The sequence below is a fragment of the Nicotiana sylvestris genome, chromosome 8, assembly GCF_000393655.2.
Source record: "Nicotiana sylvestris chromosome 8, ASM39365v2, whole genome shotgun sequence".
Classification (NCBI taxonomy): domain Eukaryota; kingdom Viridiplantae; phylum Streptophyta; class Magnoliopsida; order Solanales; family Solanaceae; genus Nicotiana; species Nicotiana sylvestris.
The window spans coordinates 15910804-15931558 of record NC_091064.1 but is presented as its reverse complement, the minus strand read 5'-3'; the positions used below and the strand labels follow the sequence as shown (position 1 = coordinate 15931558).

Below are 20755 nucleotides of genomic sequence, written 5' to 3'. Positions count from 1 at the left end.
GCAACATCCCATTCTAAGTTCAACTTCCTCAAGGCCCACATATCCTTGTGCTCCAATTCCACCGGAAGATGGCAAGCTTTCCCAAACACCAACCGGTACGGAGACATACCAATTGTGGTTTTGTAAGCTGTCCGATAGGCCCAAAGAGCATCATCCAATTTTTTCGACCAATCGGTCCTATTAGCATTGACAGTTTTAGACAAGATATTCTTAATTTCTCGGTTGGAGACTTCCACTTGACCGCTAGCTTGAGGATGATATGGGGTGGTCACTTTGTGATTAACTCCGTATTTTCCAGCAATGAATCAAAATCCTTATTGCAAAAGTGAGATCCCCCGTCACTAATGATAGCAAGGGGAGTGCTAAACCTCGTGATGATACTCTTTTTAAGAAATGCCACAACACTCCGGGCTTAATTGTTGGGCAAAGCCACGACTTCAACCTACTTGGAGACATAATCTACCGCCACAAGAATGTAAGTGTTTTCACAAGAGCTCACAAAGGGACCCATGAAGTCGATACCCCAAACATCAAAAATATCTACCTCGAGAATCGTATTGAGGGGCATCTCATCCCTTTTTGAAATTCCGCCGGCTCATTGGAATTCATCACATCTTTTGACCACATCACCGGCATATTTAAACAAGGTAGGCCAATAAAATCCGCAACTAAGCACTTTAGAAGCCGTTCTCACCCCGCCATGATGGCCATCATAGGGTGAGGAATGGCAAGCCTCCAAAATACCCAATTGCTCCTCCTCTGGGACACATCGTCGAATCACACCATCGGTGCAAATCTTAAACAAATAGGGCTCGTCCTAATAAAAATCCAAGCTATCCCGCTTGAGTTTCTTCCTTTGGTTAGAAGAGAGCTCACACGGCATGATTCCGGTAACAAGATAATTTGCAACATCAGCGAACCACGACATTCCACTCATTGACACCGCAAGGAGTTGCTCGTCAGGAAATGTATCATTGATCTCAAGGCCGTCACAAGGCTTCCCCTCCTCCTCCAAACGGGACAAGTGGTCCGCCACTTGATTCTCACTACCCTTATGGTCAACAATTTCTAAATCAAACTCTTGAAGAAGAAGAACCCATCTCATCAATCTTGCCTTTGAATCTTTCTTGGTCATCAAATACCTAAGGGCGACATGGTCGGTGTGCACAATAACTTTGGCCCCCATAAGGTAAGGATGGAACTTTTCCATAGCAAAAACGATAGCCAATAACTACTTTTCGGTGGCTGTGTAGTTCCTTTGAGCCTCATTTATGGTCTTGCTTGAGTAGTACACCGGATGGAACATCTTGTTGGTCCTTTGGCCTAAACCCGCTCCCACCGCAACATCACTAGCATCACACATGAGCTCAAATGGTAAGCTCCAATTTGGTGCGGTGATGATGGGGGTAGTTGTCAACTTTTGTTTAAGGAGATCAAAAGCCTTCATGCACTTCTCATCGAAAACAAACTTGGCATCTTTCTCTAGCAACTTGCACAATGGGTTAACTACCTTAGAAAAATCTCTAATGAACCTCCGGTAGAAACCCGCGTGCCTAAGAAAACTCCTCACCCCTTTGACAGAAGTAGGGGGAGGAAGCCTTGAAATAACCTCGATCTTGGCCTTATCAACTTCAATTCCTCGCTTCGAAATCTTGTGACCCAACACTATACCTTTTTCTACCATAAAATGGCACTTTTCCCAGTTTAGAATAAGGTTGGTATCTTCACACCGAACCAACACTCTATCCAAGTTTACCAAGCATTCCTAAATAAAATCCCCAACCACGCTAAAAACATCCATGAAGACCTCCAAGATATCCTCCACCATGTTGGTGAAAATAGCCATCATGCAACGTTGGAAGGTCGCCAGTGCATTACACAATCCAAATGGTATCCTCGAGAAAGCGAATGTGCCATAAGGACATGTAAAGGTCGTCTTCTCTTTGTCCTCCGGGGCAATTAGAATTTGATTGTACCCCAAGTAACCATCCAAAAAGTAGTAGAAGGCCCAACCCGCAAGACGATCAAGCATTTGGTCAAGGAACGACAACGGGAAATGATCTTTTCTAGTCACCTTGTTAAGCTTCCGGTAATCCATACAAACTCTCCAACCTGTCACTGTCCGAGTCGGAATAAGCTCATTGTTGTCATTGGTCACCACAGTCATTCCACCTTTCTTCGGTATACATTGCACCAGAGAAGTCCATGAACTATCAGAAATGGGATAAACGACACCGGCGTCAAGCCACTTGATAACCTCTTTCTTTACTACTTCTTGCATAGCCTCATTTAGTCTTCTTTGATGCTCTAGTGAAGGCCTTGCATCCTCCTCCAATATGATTTTATGCATGCAAAAGGCGAGGCTTATACCCCGAATATCGACTAGAGTCCATCCGATTGCCCCTTTTCGCTTTTGAAGAACCGGCAAGGTAGCCTGAACCTGCATGTTAGTAAGGCAAGAAGAAAGAATAACAGGTAAAGTAGATTTTGAACCCAAGAATTTATACCTGAGGTATGGAGGAAGTGGCTTCAACTCCAATACTGGTGGCTCCTCAATCGACGGCTTTGTTGGTGGAGTTTTGCGGTTTTCAAGATCTAAAGATAGCCTTCTAGGCTCATAAGAATATGAACCCATACCATGCAATGCATTCAAGCACTCCACTCTACTAGCATAATCATTGACATCCATATTAAGAAGCACGACCTCAAGAGGATCTTCAACATTGATCATGGAACTTGTGTCATCCACTATCACAGCTGTGACAATGTCCACAAATGAACACACCTCCAAGCTATTGGGTTGTCTCATTGATTTGCAAACATGGAATACCACCTTCTCATCCCCCACTCGAAAAGTCAACTCACCCTTCTCAACATCAACCAATGCCTTCCCCATAGCTAGGAAAGGTCTCCCAAGAATAATCGGCACTTCAAAGTCCACCTCACAATCTAATATGACAAAGTCGGCCGGCAATATGAATTTATCAACACGGACAAGGACATCATCAATTATGCCCAAGGGTCGCTTCATCGATCGATCAGCCATTTGAAGTCTCATTGAGGTAGGTCGAGATTGCCCAATTCCCAAAGTCTTGAAGACCGAGTACAACATCAAATTAATACTAGCCCCCAAGTCACAAAGGGTCTTAGAAAAATCCGCACTTCCGATAGTACAAGGGATAGTAAAAGCTCTGGTATCCTCAAGCTTGGGTGCCATTGAATGCACTATGGCACTCACGTGATGAGTCATCTTAATTATTTCACACTCCATCGACCTCTTCTTTGTAACCAAATCTTTCATTAACTTCGCATACCCCGACATTTGCTCAAGTGCCTCAACCAAAGGGACATTGATTGTGAGGCTCTTCATCATGTCAATGAATTATTAGAATTGATTGTCACTCTTTTGATTTGCTAACCGTTGAGGATAAGGTGGAGGTGGCCTAGACAAAGGTGCCTTGGCCTTTTGTACAACCGGCTCGGGCATGTCAATCACGTGTTCCCTAGACGGGTTCACGACATCTTGAGTCTCTACCTCGGCTTCATCATCAATATTAATCCGCACATCATTGTTCACAATTTGATTGACCACATCTTCAACAATCAATAGTACATTATCATCCCGCAACTCAACATCTTCATCCATAACTTGCTTTTGCATTGAGGCATTCACATCACCGCCTCTCCCACTTCTTGTTGTAACCGCCATCACATGATTATTATTCCCACCCTTCGGATTCACCACCGTATCACTTGGTAGAACACCCTTGGGACGATTATTCAATGCTTGAGAGATTTGGCCTAATTGCACCTCCAAGTTCCGGATAGATGTGTTATGCAAAGCTAATTGGGACTCAGAATCTTGGTTCTTTTTCATCATTTGCTCGAACATGCTTTCAATTCTCCCCATATCACTTCCGGACGAACTCGGACCTTGAGAAGGAAAGGGAGGTAGATTGTTCGGTTGTTGGTACATGGGGGCCTTTGAAAGCCTTGCCCCCGGTTGCCTTGGTTCCCGCTATTGTTCCACCCTCCTTGATTGTTGTTGTTTCCCCAATTATTGTTACTATCATTCCAATTCCATTGGTTGCTTTGATTACCCCAATTGTTGTTTTGGTTATTGTTATTCCAATTACCTCCGCCTTGTTGTTGATTGTTGTTATTCCAATTACCTCTGCCTTGTTGTTGATTGCCCCAATTTCTTTGAGGACGCCACTATTGATTCGAAGAGTTGCCTCTATTCCCTTGGTAGTTGTTGACATATTGGACCTCTTCGCTTTGGTCATCATAGCACTCATTTGAATAACTACCACCATCATTGTTGTTGTCATATTGTTCACAATTACCTTGAGGTTGTTGTCCTCTTTGCCTCCTTTTCAACATAGAAACACCTTCCATTACATTGATTTGGCACGGGTTTTGGACTTGTTGCAATTGCGCCTTTGCCAATTGATTCATAGTTGTTGTAAGCTCGGCGATGGCTTGGCCATGATCGTGCAATTCCTTGTGCAAATGGATGACCATGGGGTCACCTTGGGGCACATTTGCTCGGCTTTACCATGCTGAAGAGGTCTCGGCCATTTCATCAAGTACATCACATGCCTCTTGATAAGAAAGTTTCATAAAGTTCCCTCCGGCCAATTGGTCTACAATGCATTGATTCATGGTGTTGATGCCCCGATAAAAGATTTGTTGAATCATAGACTCGGTCATGTCATTATTAGGGCACTCTTTCACCATTGTTCTATATCTTTCCCATATCTCGTGCAAAGGTTCCGTTGGCTCTTGCTTTAAAGCTAGAATTTCATCCCGAAGAGCTGCCATATGACTTGGAGAAAAGAACTTGGCAATAAATTTGTCCTCCAATTCATCCCATGTTGTAATAGAATGATTAGGGAGCCTTTCTAACCAATCCAATGCTTTAGCCCGAAGAGAGAATGGGAAAAGCCTCAATCTCAACGCATCCTCGAACACGTTTGTCTGCTTGCTACCCCAGCATGTATCCACGAACCCCTTCAAGTGCTTGTAGGCATTTTGATTGGAGGCACCCGTGAAATACCCTCTTTGCTCGAGCAAGGTCAACATAACATTTGTGATTTGAATTTCCCTGCCAGGATTCGGGGAGGAACAATAGCACTGACGTATCCTTGATTTGGTAAAACTCTGGGAGCCACTCTCAGCGGTGCCGGAGGAGGGTCTGGAATATTGTTGTTCTCATTTGCATTTACATTCGCATTTCGGCCTCTCTGTAGAACTTGAGGTAAGACCTCATCTTGTTCTAGATCCTATACCTCCTCCCCCGCTATCACATTGCTGAGAGGGTCATTTGCAGTGAGAGCCATTGTACCTGATTGATTGACACAAACAAAATTAGTAAACAAGAATTAAAGAGAAGCAAAACACAAAACTAACTAAACAAATAGTCAACACCGTAAGCTCCACGGCAACGGTGCCAAAAAGTGATCGCTGCCGACTCGACACTATGCTATGGTAGGAAGAGCGGGTCACAATAGCTTTTACCCGAATAGAGGTCCGGGATCGAATTTCCACAGGGAGCTTGTAGAGGAGTTGTATTTTCTTTCTATCCTAGAGTTGCGGTTGTGCTTCCAATGTCACTTCAAATATTTTTTGAGTTTTTGTATTTATAACTACTATTGTAAAACTAAGGATTAAAGCTAAATTATGCTAAGAGAATATTGCTAATTTGTAATTAATGGGAAGAAGAGCACTAGGGTCGTAGCATCACCTAGGTGGCTAATTCATGGGTAGATGTTACTAAGGATAGATTGACATATTTGGGGATTATGCTGTAACCGTTGCATAATTGCACCCACTCTCACACCTCTCGGTAGAGAGAGTGAATTTGCCCAATTGACTCTCTCGAGATCAATTGGGTAGGCCAATGAGACCAAGCAACCAGGGTTCAAGTAGGGTGATTACTCTCTCGAGATTTAACCAGTTAATTGGGACTACCATTTCTCATGGGTCCATCCCAATTCCTTGTTGGGTCAATTTTGGGGTCATAGACTCTCTCTTTCGAGAAGAGTTAAACCCACTAAGCTTGAATCAGTGTTTGCAACCACCAATTCTTGAATAAAAATATAAAAGCAACCCAAATAGCAAACACCCAATATCAATCTAACCCTAGATGGCAACACCCATCAATTACCCATACTAGGGTGGAGCCACAACCCTAGCTAATTGGTTTAGCTACACATAATTAAAGAAGAAACTGAAGAAATAGATGAAGAACTAAACATATTAATTAATTACTAAGAAGACACTACAATAATCTATTGTTAATGGGAAGCAAAAGTTCCAAAAATGGCTACAATATCGGTCTCACGTGCTCAGCTGCGTTTCTGAATACAAAACTTGACCTAAAAATGGTAAAATGTCCTATTTATAGTGGGCTGGAAAAACTGGACAAAAATACCCCTACGGGATTAGTGCGGGCTGCACAAAAGCAACCGCGGCCGCACTGGCTCTTTTGACTTCAACTTTAAGCTCTAAGAACTGGAGGACGCAGACCGCGTGAAAATGCAGCGGGGCCGCGTAGAGGGTTTGGCGCGGTCCGTACAAACAGGACGCGGACCGCGTGGCATGGTTTTGGTCCCTTGTCCAACTCTTTGAACCTTATGAACGCGGACCTCACAAAGCTAGAGTGCGGCCACGAAGCTTCACTGCGGACCCTGAAAATCCTACCGCGGCTGCGTGACTTTAAGCCTGGATATGTCATATCTCTGAACCTCCTAGTGCGGCCGTGGTCACTGTTGTGCGGTCCGCACTAGGCCCTTTCTTCTTCAATTCTCTTGGTCTTTGATACTTGAGCAGGTTTCACTCCTTTTTGAGCCGATCTTTGACATTTCGTCATTTTGTCGATCAAACCTGCAATCAAGCACAACTTGTGAGCATTTTGGGACTATTTTGTAGCAATTTATATTCAAAGCATAGGCAAGTAGGGGCATAAACACGTTAAGATCCTAACTTATCAGTTGTCTTCTAGGCATCTTTTCAAAGACCTTGTGTAGTAATGTCTGGAACTTGATGGTCCTTCTCCGCTGTGTTCTTTCTCCTTTGGATTGAGAGATGTAATCCGTAACCTTAATCTGGAAATGTCGTGACTGATCTTTTCTCGGATGATTTTGTATGGGGTTTGATATCTTTTGCTACTTCCCGACTCTTTCCCAGTGAGGATGAGTGTTGGTATAATTCTAGCTTGCCCAATCTTTTGGCCATATCTCTCTCGGGATGCACCTATTTTGCTGGAAAAGGATTCTTTGTGCCTCGCTATATTCTTCTTCCATTGATAAAATGGACACGAAAAATTTCCACTAGAATGATGCCTCTCCTTGCGCCTGGACTTTTCCATTAATGATCTTCACTGGCCTATGAAACATGAATATCTTTGCTGTGTATGAATCATTGAAACATTTCATCCAATATCTTCTAGGCTTGAACCATAGTAAAAATACTTTAAGAGCTGGTGCAATGTTATCAAAATCCTTGGAGACGTTGCATTTGAATTCCATGAAAATATAATACTGATGGCATAGGTACCAGAAAAACCATAATAGTTCTTGTGGAAAATTCTTGGCTTGAGCTATGAATATTTGGCAGAACGGATATTCTGGATTGACCCCATATGGCTAGAGAATAGATCCTCCATGTTGCCGAAAAACTTGGAGCTCATAATAAGTTCGTCTTTCCATAATAATTGACGGATCAAAGGGATCCATGAGGTTGAACAACTCCGGTGGATGATCTGCTGGCTTTAATGAACTTGTTCCTGGTATATTTGAAAGCATAAAGATGTGGCTAGTTAGCTTATTCTTTAACTTCAGTTTTTCTGGGTAAAATCTTTTTAAGAATTCTTCCGGTCGAGATAGAAAATCTGCGAGAATATTATCCTTTCCTTTCAAGTGCTCGACTTGAAACTTGTATGGAGAGAACCATTGAGACCATCTGAGAATCTGAGGATTGGGAATAATTTTTGAATTTACCTGGATCATCTTTAGGAAGGCCTTCATATCCATCTCTATTAGAAATTCTGTATGTATCAAGAAAAAGTTGAATTTATTGATTCCATTCTTTACTGCAAATATTTCCTTGACAATGGAGTGATAATGTTGCTAGGCATCTTTGAACTTTCCACTGGCGTATCCGCATATTTTCCTCAGGCCATCTTTTTCTTCAAATAGAATAACACTTAAATATTCATTGCTGGCATCAGTTTGCAGTATCTTCTTTCCATCTGAAGGGATGTAGAAGGACTTGACATTTTTAGATATCTCCTTTATTTTCTTGACTGCTTCATCATAATTTATTACACCCAAGAACTGTTGGATCTGCTTTGTTGTTAGGTTGGTATCCAGAAATTTGAGTAATTTCTGACATGTATGTGGTCCTGGACTGTATTCACCTTGGACAAAGTACATTCCAAGAAAATCGATCTCCTTTTGAGCAAGAATCATATTTTTTGCAGAAAGCATGATCCCGTACTATGTTACCAATGCCTCAAACTAACAAAGCAAGTTGATATGTTCTTCTAATATATCACTAAATAACAGGATGTCATCAATGTAAACTAAAGATGTATGGAGGATGGGCTGAAATATTTTTATCAAGGCGTTTTGGAACAAAGAGGGTGCAGTTTTCAACGTGAAGGGCATGACTTTCCATTGGAATTGATGATCGGGGATGGAAAATCCCGTTTTGGGTCTTTCTTAGGGTGAATTCCCAATTACCAAAATCCAGACTTAAGGTCAAATTTGGAAAAATATTTGGCCTTGGCTAAGTGGGAGAAAAGAGTGTGTTGATTTGGGATAGGGAATTTATCATCTTGGGGGAAGTGGTTAAGGGGTTGGTAGTTAATAACTAACCTGAGCTTTCCTCTTGTCTGCTCAGCTCTTTTGTTGACATAAAATGCTTCGCATGCCCATTGTGAATCTGATGGCTTTATTAGGTCAAATTCCAAGAGTTCTTCACATTCTTTCTTTGCAAGCTGAAGATGATCCGCGTTCATGACTGAATGACTGGCTTTTGATGGATTGATGTTTTCATTCTTCTTGAAAGGTAGCTTGATAAAATAACTCTTTGTTTTTCCATAACGGTCTTTTCCCTTTCTTCATGAAATCCTTGTGGGATTCAGCACATGAATGTTCAATGAGATTTTGTTCAATCTCTTTGATTTGTTCGTCATTGGTGATTTGGAATAGCCTTGGAATCTCAGAATAAGGTTTGAACTGCTTTTTAAAAGCTATCCCGTTAGCCTTGATCTGGAGTTGATCTCTAAGTTGTCTATAAATGTCGAATCCAACTATAAAATCTTTTCCTGGTACATCAGACCCTATCAGCTTAGTTCTGTACTTCAATCCTGGGAAGAACTCGATTCTGATCGGATGCTTTGTGATGACAGTGGTAGTCAGGATTCCATTTGATGTAGTGTTAAAATCCTTAAAGTGCGGCACCCATTGATCTTCAGGGAGAACAACAGGATTTATGAGTGATTAAGCAGCTCCGGTGTCGAAGAAAGCAATAACTCGAGTTGGTTTATCCCATTTGGATGAATAGACCTTGAGTTCTACTTGAGGAACGACTACAAGAACGTTGATCTCTTCTCGGGCTTCGATCACTAGTTCTGAAATTTGGTAGTGATCATTGCCTTGATCTTCATAGACATCAAGAGAGAACAAAGTTTCTTCATTAGGTTCATCATCCCCAGAGAATATAGATTCAAGGTCCTCCTCTTTTCCAAGATGTATGCCAGTGTAATCTTCAATCTCTTCAAGGAGTTTGACAGATCTTCTTGATTGGGGATAATTTTTTGCGAAATGTCCAATCTTATGGCAAATAAAGCATCTGTTCTTCTTGTGAAAATTTCCTGGCCTTCTACGTCTGAAATATTTTGTGCGTCTGTTGGAACTTGATTTTATATCTGGAATTATCGGCCATCTGAACCTCCTGAATTTTCTCCGTCGCCTAGATATGTGGTAGGGACATCCTGATCTGGTGATTAGATTAGATTTACGGCATGCTTTGTCAAGCACTGGATTGTGTTGGATAATTTGCTTTAGGGATGAGCGCTTTGTACAAATGTCATCCAATGCGACGAAATAGCTTGCCTGATGTAACCAATTTGTGGGATTGTTATGGACTGAAACGTTTCTTCACTGACGGTCAAGGTTTGACTTGCCAACAGCTTTGGAAGGGAGGAGACAAAGGCTTGCTTCAGATTGATGTCTCCGCCAATTAAAAAGTATATCTTCGCCATTTTTTGAAAATGCCTGTCAATGTCATTTCTGTCAAATGACACACACTTCATCTCGAAGAGTTGTCTTCGTATTTTCTCCTGTCTTTGGCTAGTATCTCCGCAGAAAACTTCATGTAGGATCCTGATGTTGAAGGCAAAATCTTGGGAAGTAAGAAAAGTATTTTTGTCTTGAATTCCAAGTAAGTTCCACCAATCTCTGAGAATTCCTGAGAATCGTGAAGTGAGTTCTGACAACATGATATACTTTTCTCGTTCCACCAAATTTTTGGTCACCATCCAAGTATAGAAGTCTTGGATCCTTTGAGGCCATCTTGAAACCTTGACGTCATCTAAGGTGAAATTGTGGAAACCAGTTCTAACTGGTTTTGACGCCATGGGCTCATATCTTCTTTCTGGGATTGGCTCATCTGTCATGCCTTCTTGTTCCTCATCTACTTCAGATACTTCTGGGTCTCTTAGCTGGTTTACAAATATTGGGGAATTGTCGTCTTCAGAAGAGTTTGTTGTGGATTCATTGCTAGATTGAGATCTATCTTCCATTGTTTCATCATCTGATGAATTTAGATATTCCGACCATGGAGTATCTTCATTTGATATGTATCTTGGCTGGGAGATATAGAGGTCTGGAGCTTTCTGGTTAGAAATCATCAGATTTTTAGGATTTGATCCTTTTGAACTTTCTCCATGGTCTCGCCTTTTCTTGGTTTGTTTTTGTGCTACAAGGGCATCTTTCCTTTCCAAAACTATTTTTGCGATATAAAAATCATGTTCTTCTTTTAAGGGTTGGGTGAAAGAGATTGGATTTTGTGAGGTAGATGGGAAAGAGAAAAGGTGTAGTCTAATTTAGGTGGGGAATATGCTTTTGGCGGCATGGGGTAGAAGGTAGATTTTGAAGGGAAAAGTGGGGTTTTTTGTGGCTCAAAGTGGTCATTTCTTAGAAGTTGAATTTGTTCTTAGATGGAAATCGTCTCCTTTTGTTGTTGTTGGAAGAACTGGAAAAGTGAAGTTCTTGGCGGACAAATTACATATTGTAAATTGGACAATCTTAGTTCCAAGGCTTTGATTCGTCCTGCATGCTGAGACGATGTTTGCTCCACCTTTTTCTCAATTGTTTCCACTTTGCTCATCATCTTGTTTTGTGTATGGGCCACGTTTTTTATGGTGTTGCCAATATTGTTGAGCACTTTGTTTTGGCAGATGGAATTTTCTGATTGCCAGTTAATTGTTGCTTCGATGTCACTTGTTGGGGGTTTTTCTCCAGTAAGTAGTACTATATTTTTCTTGGGAATTTTTGGAGCATGGCTTATACCCTCCTTTTCAAATTAAAGTGAAGGAAAGTCTTGGGTATGACTGGAGCTTGAAGAACTTATCATGAATATCTGTGGTTGTGTGGGATTTGTGGTTTTTTGAGTTGGTGAAGTTTCAGGTTCAGGTGGCTTTTTGGATTCTGGGGTATGAGCTGATGGTGATTTGGGTTTGGGGTGTGGTTTCACTATCCTCCCAGCTTGGAGTAAATTTTTCTGGTAATTTTGGCCATTCCTGGGGTTTGTAACTGACAAGAAATTTATATTTACCTGGGCGGCTTAATGAACCAATTGAAGGATCTTTATTTTCATATTTGGCTCGAAATTGTTTTTTAGTGGTTTTTCCCTTTTTCTTGGATTTTGGTTTGGTTTTGTTGAGGCCGAACCTTTCCTAATGACGCTGGTGGTGTTCATCATATTCTCTAATTGGATTTTCCAAACAATCTTGGCAGTCACAATCAAGATCCCAAGGGCAGTGTCCCGTAAAGGGGAATTTGAACCACCAAGTCCTTTTTCCTTCTTTGTCAAAATTTTGACACCAGTCATGTTCTTCTATGATGCTTTGTATATTCCAAAAGAACTCTCCATCAGGTTCAGGGTATGTATCTGTTGTATCTTTGGGTTGAATCATTTGGAAAGAGAAGGTGGTTTTATTGGGTTTTTTGAGATGGGAATGATCAAATCTTATGCAAACGGTTTTGTCATTTCTTTTGGTAAAAGTTGGTTCTCCAGATTGCAGAGATTCCTCCGGTTCTCTTAACTTTTCAAAATTTATAATCCAAGAATCAGGAAGAATTTTGACAAGTTCATCTCTGGAAATTTGTCTAGTTATTTGGGTGCACATGGTGTTTCCTTTGGTAGCATCAATATTTAAGAGTAAAACATTTTCTCCTCCAGGAAGGCAAAGATCCATAGCATGATTTTGGACTCGTCACACCATTTGGTGATGAAGAGTGGCTTGGATGGAATCTTTGTATTAAGGGGCTCCTTGGATTTGGACTTGGATTTTTAGAGCTTCGGTTAAGTGTGAATCATAAAGGGATATGTTGAAATTTGGAAAGATAGTTATGAAGACGGTCCCATCATTCAGGGTAACTTCTGTAGTACCCAAATTTGCATGTTGGTACTCCAAGTATCTTGTATCTAGAAGAGAAAGTCGAGCTATAATAGGTTGACCTTTTCTTCTGTGATATGTTAAAGCGATTCGGGTTGCACCAAAATGGATATGGGTAAAACCATGATCTCTCCATTGTCTGGGAAAATCATCTGGGATTTGAAAGGTGATAAATTGTTCCTCTCGAGTGGCAAGAATAGGATGCTGGTCAAGTTTTGAGGCAGCAACATATTCTTTGACTCCTTTTGGTCTGTGTTGGACTAATGAACGAATTTGGGTCCAGGGTGCAAATGATTTTTTGGCGAAAGTTGAGTAGGGGTTATGAGGGGTAGTTTAGTGGAGGATACTTTTTGTTCATCGGGTAGGATATCTACTTCATAGAGGTAATCATATTTTTTGGACACGGTTTTATATAGAGTATGACACATATTCATTTTTGCAAGGGACGAGGATGATGGAAATGACTCAGACATATTTAGTAAACTGTTCCTCCCTCCAAAAGGATGGGTTGGCTATGATACCATAGTATAAGGAACAAAGTAAGAGACTCCAAGAAAGAAAACTAAATCATAGATACGAAAGTTTCCCTACAAAGGGGTTGGCTTCAACAACCCATATAAGGGACGGCTTGCCAAGCTACACAAATGGTTAATTTGTTTATAGTTGCAAAAGTTTCCCTACAAAGGGGCTGACTTCAATAACTCATAAGGGACGGTTTGCCAAGCTACACAACTCAGAAAACCTTTGTACTATAACCAACGTTAGCTGTTTATAACTCAGAAAACTTTTGTACTACAATAAGCTAATTTTCAAAGAGTATTCTTACTCTATTTTCCTACATGGACCGGCCTTTCCATTCAAAAGAAAGAACAAGAGGGAAATTTAGGAAGCACTCATATGTAATATATCACAAACGATTTACAAAGGTTACAAGATGATCTTCCAAATACTATAAGGCCTCCTTTATATAGGACTAGGAGGTTATTACAAGACAAACTTACATAATAAAATAAACCTATCTTCAAGACAAACTTATATAATAAAATAAACCTATCTTACATGGCAAACTTATCTACATGTGGGTCCTTCTTGGCATGTGAAAGGCTTTAGGCAAAACAACTAAAAAGCTCCTGAAAACATGTGAAAGGGGTTAAATATATATGGTGTAGCATGTGAAAGTATGAGGGAGCATGTGACTGCATGTAAAAGTAGGGTGTTGCATGTGACGAAGCATGTGGAAACATGTGAAAACTAGTGGAAGTGGGGCCCGTATAGTATGGAAAGATGTGGAAATTTATCTTGGCATGGGTAGATGATTTATGAGGGTTTTTTGGTAGGTAATGTAGGATTATGGTGGGATTAGTAGGGATTTAGATAATTATCCTTCATTGATTCTAGGGTTGACTTTTAGGCATCTTTTCAAAGACCTTGTGTAGTAATGTCTGGAACTCGACGGTCCTTCTCCGCCGTGTTCTTTCTCCTTTGGATTGAGAGATGTAACCCGTAACCTTAATCTGGAAATGTAGTGTGTGATCTTTTCTCGGATGACTTCGTATGGGGTTTGATATTCTTTTGCTGCTTCCCGGACACTTTCCCAGTAAGGATGAGTGTTGGTATAATTCCAGCTTGCCCAATCTTTTGGCCATATCTATCTCGGTATGCACCTATTTTGCTAGAAAAGGATTCTTTGTGCCTCGCTATATTCTTCCTCCATTGATAAAATGAACATGGGAAATTTCCACTAGAAGGATGCCTCTGCTTGCGCCTGAACTTTTCCATTATTGATCTTCACTGGCCTATGAAACATGAATATCTTTGCTGTATATGAATCGCTGAAACATTTCATCCAATATCTTCTAGGCTTGAACCATAGTAAAAATACTTTAAGAGCTGGTGCAATGTTATCAAAATCTTTGGAGACGTTGTATTTGAATTCCATGAAAATATAATTCTGATGGCATAGGTACCAGAAAAACCATAATAATTCTTGTGGAAAATCCTTGGCTTGAGCTATGAATATATGGCATAACGGATATTCTGGATTGACCCCATATGGCTTGAGAATAGATCCTCCATGTTACCTAAAAACTTGGAGCTCATAATAAGTTCGTCTTTCCATAATAATTGACGGATCAAAGGGATCCATGAGGTTGAACAACTCCGGTGGATGATCTGTTGGCTTTAATGAACTTGTTCCTGGTATATTTGAAAGCACAAAGATATGGCTAATTAGCTTTTGCTTTGACTTCAGTTTTGCTGGGGAAAATCTTTTTGAGAATTCTTCTGGTCGAGACAGGAAATCTGCAAGAATATTATCCTTTCCTTTCATGTGCTTGACTTGAAACTTGTATGGAGAGAACCTTTGAGCCCATCTGAGAATATGAGGATTCGGAATAATTTTTGAATTTATCTGGATCATCTTTGGAAGACCTTCATATCCATTTCTATTAGAAATTCTGTATGTATCAAGAAAAAGTTGAATTTCTTGATTCCATTCTTTACTGCAAGAATTTCCTTGAAAGTGGAGTGATAATGTTGCTCGGCATCTTTGAACTTTCCACTGGCGTATCTGCATATTTTCCTCTAGCCATCTTTTACTTCAAATAGAACATCACTCCAATATTCATTGCTGGCATCAATTTACAGTATCTTCTTTCCATCTGAAGGGATGTAGATGGACTTGACATTTTTAGATATCTCCTTTATTTTCTTGACTGCTTCATCCTGTTTTTCTCTCCAAGATGGAGCATTTTTCTTAAGCATTTCTGTGAGCAGTGAAATGTATGTAGAGATATTTGGGATAAAATCTCTTACATAAATTATTACACCCAAGAACTGTTGGATCTGCTTTGTTATTAGGTTGGCATCTGGAAATTTGAGTAATTCCTGACATATATGTGGTCCTGGACTGTATTCACCTTAGACAAAATGCATTCCGAGAAAATCGATCTCCTTTTGAGCAAGAACCATCTTTTTTGCAGAAAGCATAATCCCGTACTGTGTTACTAATGCCTTAAACTGACGAAGCAAGTTGACATGTTCTTCCAATGTATCACTAAATAACAGGATGTCATCAATGTAAACTAAAGAGGCATGGAGGATGGGCTGGGATATTTTTATCATGGCTTTTTGGAACAAAGAGGAAGCAGTTTTCAACTCGAAGGGCATGGCTTTCCATTGGAATTGATGATCGGGGATGCAAAATCCCGTTTTGGATCTTTCTTCAGGGTGAATTCCCAATTGCCAAAATCCAGACTTAAGGTCAAATTTGAAAAAATATTTGGCCTTGGCTAAGTGGGAAAAAAGAGTGAGTTTATTTAGGATGGGGAATTTATCATCTTGGAGGAAGTGGTTAAGGGGTTGGTAGTTAATAACTAACCTGAGTTTTCCTCTTGTCTGCTTAGCTCTTTTGTTGACATAAAATGCTTTGCATGCCCATTGTGAATCCGACGACTCTATTAGATCAAATTCCAAAAGCTCTTCGCATTCTCTTTTTGCAAGCTGAAGATGATCTGGATTCATGCATGAATGACTGACTTTTGTTGGATTGATGTTTTCATTTTTCTTTAAAGGGAGCTTGATAAAAAACTCTTTGTTTTTCCATAATAGGCTTTTCCCTTCTTCATGAAATCCTTGTGGGATTCAACACATGAATGTTTAATGAGATTTTGCTCAATTTCTTTGATCTGTTCGTCATTGGTGATTTGGAATAGCTTTGGAATCTCAGAATAAGGTTTGAACTACTTTTTAAAAGTTTTCCTGTTAGCCTTGATCTGGAGTTGATCTCTAAGTTGTTTGTAAATGTTTAATCCAACAATAAGATCTTTTCCTGGTACATCAGACCCTATCAGCTTAGTTCTGTACTTCAATCCTGGAAAGAACTTGATTGTATCCGGATGCTTTGTGATGATAGTGGTATTCAGGATTCCATTTGATGCCATGTTAAAATCCTTAAAGTGCGGCATCCATTGATCTTCAGGGAGAACAACAGGATTTATGAGTGAGGAAGCAACTCCGGTGTCGATGAAAGAAATAACTCGAGTTGGTTTATCCCATTTGGATGAATAGACCTTGACTTCTACTTAAGGAACGACTACAAGAGCATTGATATCTTCTCGGGCTTCGATCACTGGTTCTGAAATTTGGTAGTGATCATTTCCTTGATCTTCATAGACATCAAGAGAGAATAAAGTTTCTTCATTAGGTTCATCATCCGCAGAGAATATGGATTCACGATCCTCCTCTTTTCCAAGATGTTTGCCAGAGTAATCTTCAATCTCTTCAAGGAGTTTGACAGATCTTCTTGATTGGGGACAATTTTTTGCGAAATGTCCAATCTTATGGGAAATAAAGCATCTATTCTTCTTGTGAAAATTTCCTGGCCTTCTGCGTCTGAAATATTTTGTGCATCTCTTGGACCTTGATATTCTATCTGGAATTCTTGGCCATCTGAACCTCTTGAATTCTCTCCGTAGCCTAGATGTGTGGTAGGAACATCCTGATCTGGTAATTAGATCAGATTTGCTGCATTATTTGTCAAGCGCTGGATTGTGCTGGATAATGTGCATTAGGGTTGAGCGCTTTGTACAAATGTCAACCAATGCGACGAAAATAGCTTGCCTGACGTAACCAATTTGTGGGATTGTTATGGACTGAAACTTTTCTTCAATGATGGTCATGGTTCGGCTTGCCAACAGCTTTGTAAGTGAGGAGACAAAGGCTTGCTTCAGATTGATGTCTCCGCCGATTTCAAAGTATATCTTCGCCATTTTTTGAAAATGCCTGTCAATGTCATTTCTGTCGAATGACACACACTTCATCTCAAAGAGTTGTCATCACATTTTCTCCTGTCTTTGGCCAGTATCTCCGCAGAAAACTTCATGTAGGATCCTGGTGTTGAAGGCAAAATCTTGGGAAGTAAGAAAAGTATTTTTGTCTTGAATTCCAAGTGAGTTCCACCAATCTCTGAGAATTCCTGAGAATCGTGAAGTGAGTTCTGACAGGATGATATAGTTTTCTCGTTACACCAAAATTTTGGTCACCATCCAAGTATAGAAGTCTTGGATTTTTTGAGTCCATCTTGAAAGCTTGACGTCATCTAAGGTGAAAGCGTGAAAACTAGTTCCAACTAGTTTTGACGCCATGGGCTCATATCTTCTTTCTGGGATTTGCTCATCTATCATGTCTTCTTGTTCCTCATCTACTTCAGATACTTCTAGGTCTCTTGGCCGGTTTACAAATATTGGGGGATTGTCTCCTTCGCAAGAGTTTGTTGTGGATTCATTGCTTGATTGAGAGCTATCTTCCATTATTTCATCATCTGATGAATTTAGAGATTCCAACCATGGAGTATCTTCTTCTGATATGTATCTTGGCTGGGAGACATATAGGTCTGGAGCTTTCTGGTCTGAAATCATCAGATTTTCGGGGTTTGATCCTTTTGAACTTTCTCCTTGGTCTCGCCTTTTCCTGGTTTGTTTCTATGCTGCAAGGGAATCTTTCCTTTCCCAAACCATTTTTGTGATATCAAAATCATGTTCTTCTTTTAAGGGTTGGGTGAAAGAGATTGGATTTTGTGAGGTAGATGGAAAAGTAGAAAAGGTGTAGTCTAATTTAGGTGGGGAATATGTTTGTGGCGACATGGGGTAGAAGGTAGATTTTGAAGGGAAAAATGGGGTGTTTTGTGGCTCAAAGTGGTCATTTCTTAGACGTTGAATTTGTTCTTTGATGGAAATCGTCTCCTTTTGTTATTGTTGGAAGAACTGGAAAAGTGAAGTTCCTGGCGGACAAATTTCATATTGTAAATTGGTCAATCTTAGTTCCTAGGCTTGGTTAGTCCTGCATGCTGAGACAATGTTTTCTCCACCTTTTTCTCAATTGTTTCCACTTTGTTCATCATCTTGTTTTGTGTATGGGCCACGTCTTTTATGGTGTTGCCAATATTATTGAGCACTTTGTTTTGGCAGATGAAATTTTCTAATTGCCAGTTAATTGTTGCTTCGATGTCACTTGTTGGGGGTTTTTCTCTAGTAGGTAGTACTATGTTTTTCTTGGAAATTTTTGGAGCATGGCTTATACCCTCCTTTTCAAAAGGTTGAAGTGAAGGAAAGTCTTGGGTATGACCGGAGCTTGAAGGACTTAGCATGAATATTTGTGGTTGTGTGGGATTTGTGATTTTTTGAGTTGGTGAAGTTTCAGGTTCATGTGGCTTTTTGGATTCTGGGGTATGAGCTGATGGTGATTTGGGTTTGGGTGTAGTTTCACTATCCTCCCAACTTGGAGTGAATTTTTTCGGTAATTTTGGCCATTCCTGAGGTTTGTAGCTGACAAGAAATTCATATTTACCTGGGCGGCTTAGTGAGCCAATTGAAGGATCTTTATTTTCATATTTGGCTTGAAATTGTTTTTAAGTGATTTTCCCCTTTTTCTTGGTTTTGGTTTGGTTTTGTTGAGACCGAACCTTTCCCAATGACGCTGGTGGTGTTCATCATATTCTCCAATTGGATCTTCCAAATGGTGTTGGTAGTTGCAATTAACATCTCAAGGGCAGTGTCCCGTAAAGGGGCATTTGAACCACCAAGTCCTTTTTCCTTCTTTGTCAAAATTTTGACACCAGTCATGTTCTTCCATGATGCTTTGTATATTCTAAAAGAACTCTCCATCAGGTTTAGGGTATGTAACTGTTGTATCTTTGGGTTGAATCATTTGGAAAGAGAAGATGGTTTTATTGGGTTTTTTTGAGATGGGAATGGTCAAAGCTTATGCAAATGATTTTGTCATTTCTTTTGGTAAAAGTTGGTTCACCAGATTGCAGAGATTCCTTTGGTTCTCTTAACTTTTCATAATTTGTGATCCAAGAATCGGGAAGAATTTTGACAAGTTCATCTCTGGAAATTTGTCTGGTTATTTGGGTGCACATGGTGTTTCCTTTGGTAGCATCAATATTTAAGAGTAAAGCATTTTCTCCTACGGGAAGGCAAAGATCCATAGCATGATTTTGGACTTTCCATGCCATTTGGTGATGAAGAGTGGCTTGGATGGAATCTTTTGCTTGAAGGGCTCCTTGGATTTGGACTTGGATTTTTTGAGCTTCGGTTAAGTATGGATCATAAAGGGACATGTTGAAATTTAGAAAGATAGTTATGAAGACGGTCCCAGCATTCAGGGTAACTTCTACAGTACCCAAATTTGCATGTTGGTACTCCAAGTATCTTGTATCTAGAAGATAAAGTCGAGCTACAATAGGTTGAACTTTTCTTTCATGATATGTTAAAGCGATTCGGATAGCACCAAAATGGATATGGGTAAAACCATGATCTCTGCATTGTTTGGGAAAATCATCTAGGATTTGAAGGGTGGGTGATAAATTCAGAGCCAGCCCATCCTTTCGGAGGGAGGAACAATTTACTAAATATGTCTGAGTCATTTCCATCATCCCCGTTCCTAGCAAAAATGAATATGTACCCTACTATCGAAACCTGACTCTAATATCACAGTATAAGGAACAAAGTAAGAGACTCCAAGAAAGCAAACTAAATCATAGATACAAAAGTTTCTCTACAAAGGGGCTAGCTTCAACAACCCATATAAGGGACGACTTGCCAAGCTACACAAACAGTTAATTTGTTTATAGTCGCAAAAGTTTTCCTACAAAGAGGTTGGCTTCAACAACCCATAAGGGACGGTTTGCCAAGCTACATAACTCAGAAAACTTTTGTACTATAACCAACGTTAGCTGTTTATAACTCAGAAAACATTCGTACTACAATAAGCTAACTTTCAAAGAGTATTCTTACTCTATTTTCATTTGTTCAACCTCATGGATCCCTTTGATCCGTCAATTATTATGGAAAGACAAATTTATTATGAGCTCCAAAATTTTCGGCAACATGGAGGATCTATTCTTAAGCCATATGGGGTCAATCCAGAATATGCGTTCTGCCATATATTCATAGCTCAAGCCAAGGATTTTCCAGAAGAACTATTATGGTTTTTCTGGTACCTATGCTATCAGTATTATATTTTTATGGAATTCAAATGCAACGTCTCCAAGGATTTTGATAA

General features: G+C 40.1%; 1 protein-coding gene across 1 annotated transcript; it reads right to left on the bottom strand.

The window, feature by feature from the left end:
• Positions 1-11968: 11968 nt before the first annotated feature.
• On the bottom strand, positions 11969-12490 carry LOC138874724 (uncharacterized). The gene has a single exon (XM_070153501.1). It carries the CDS (start codon positions 12488-12490, stop codon positions 11969-11971), a length of 522 nt encoding a protein of 173 aa, XP_070009602.1.
• Between the last annotated feature and the right edge of the window lie 8265 nt (positions 12491-20755).

Excerpts from the sequence above, each read along its gene's own strand:
- LOC138874724 (XM_070153501.1), bottom strand. The coding sequence starts at position 12,490 with ATGGATCTTTGCCTTCCTGGAGGAGAAAATGTTTTACTCTTAAATATT.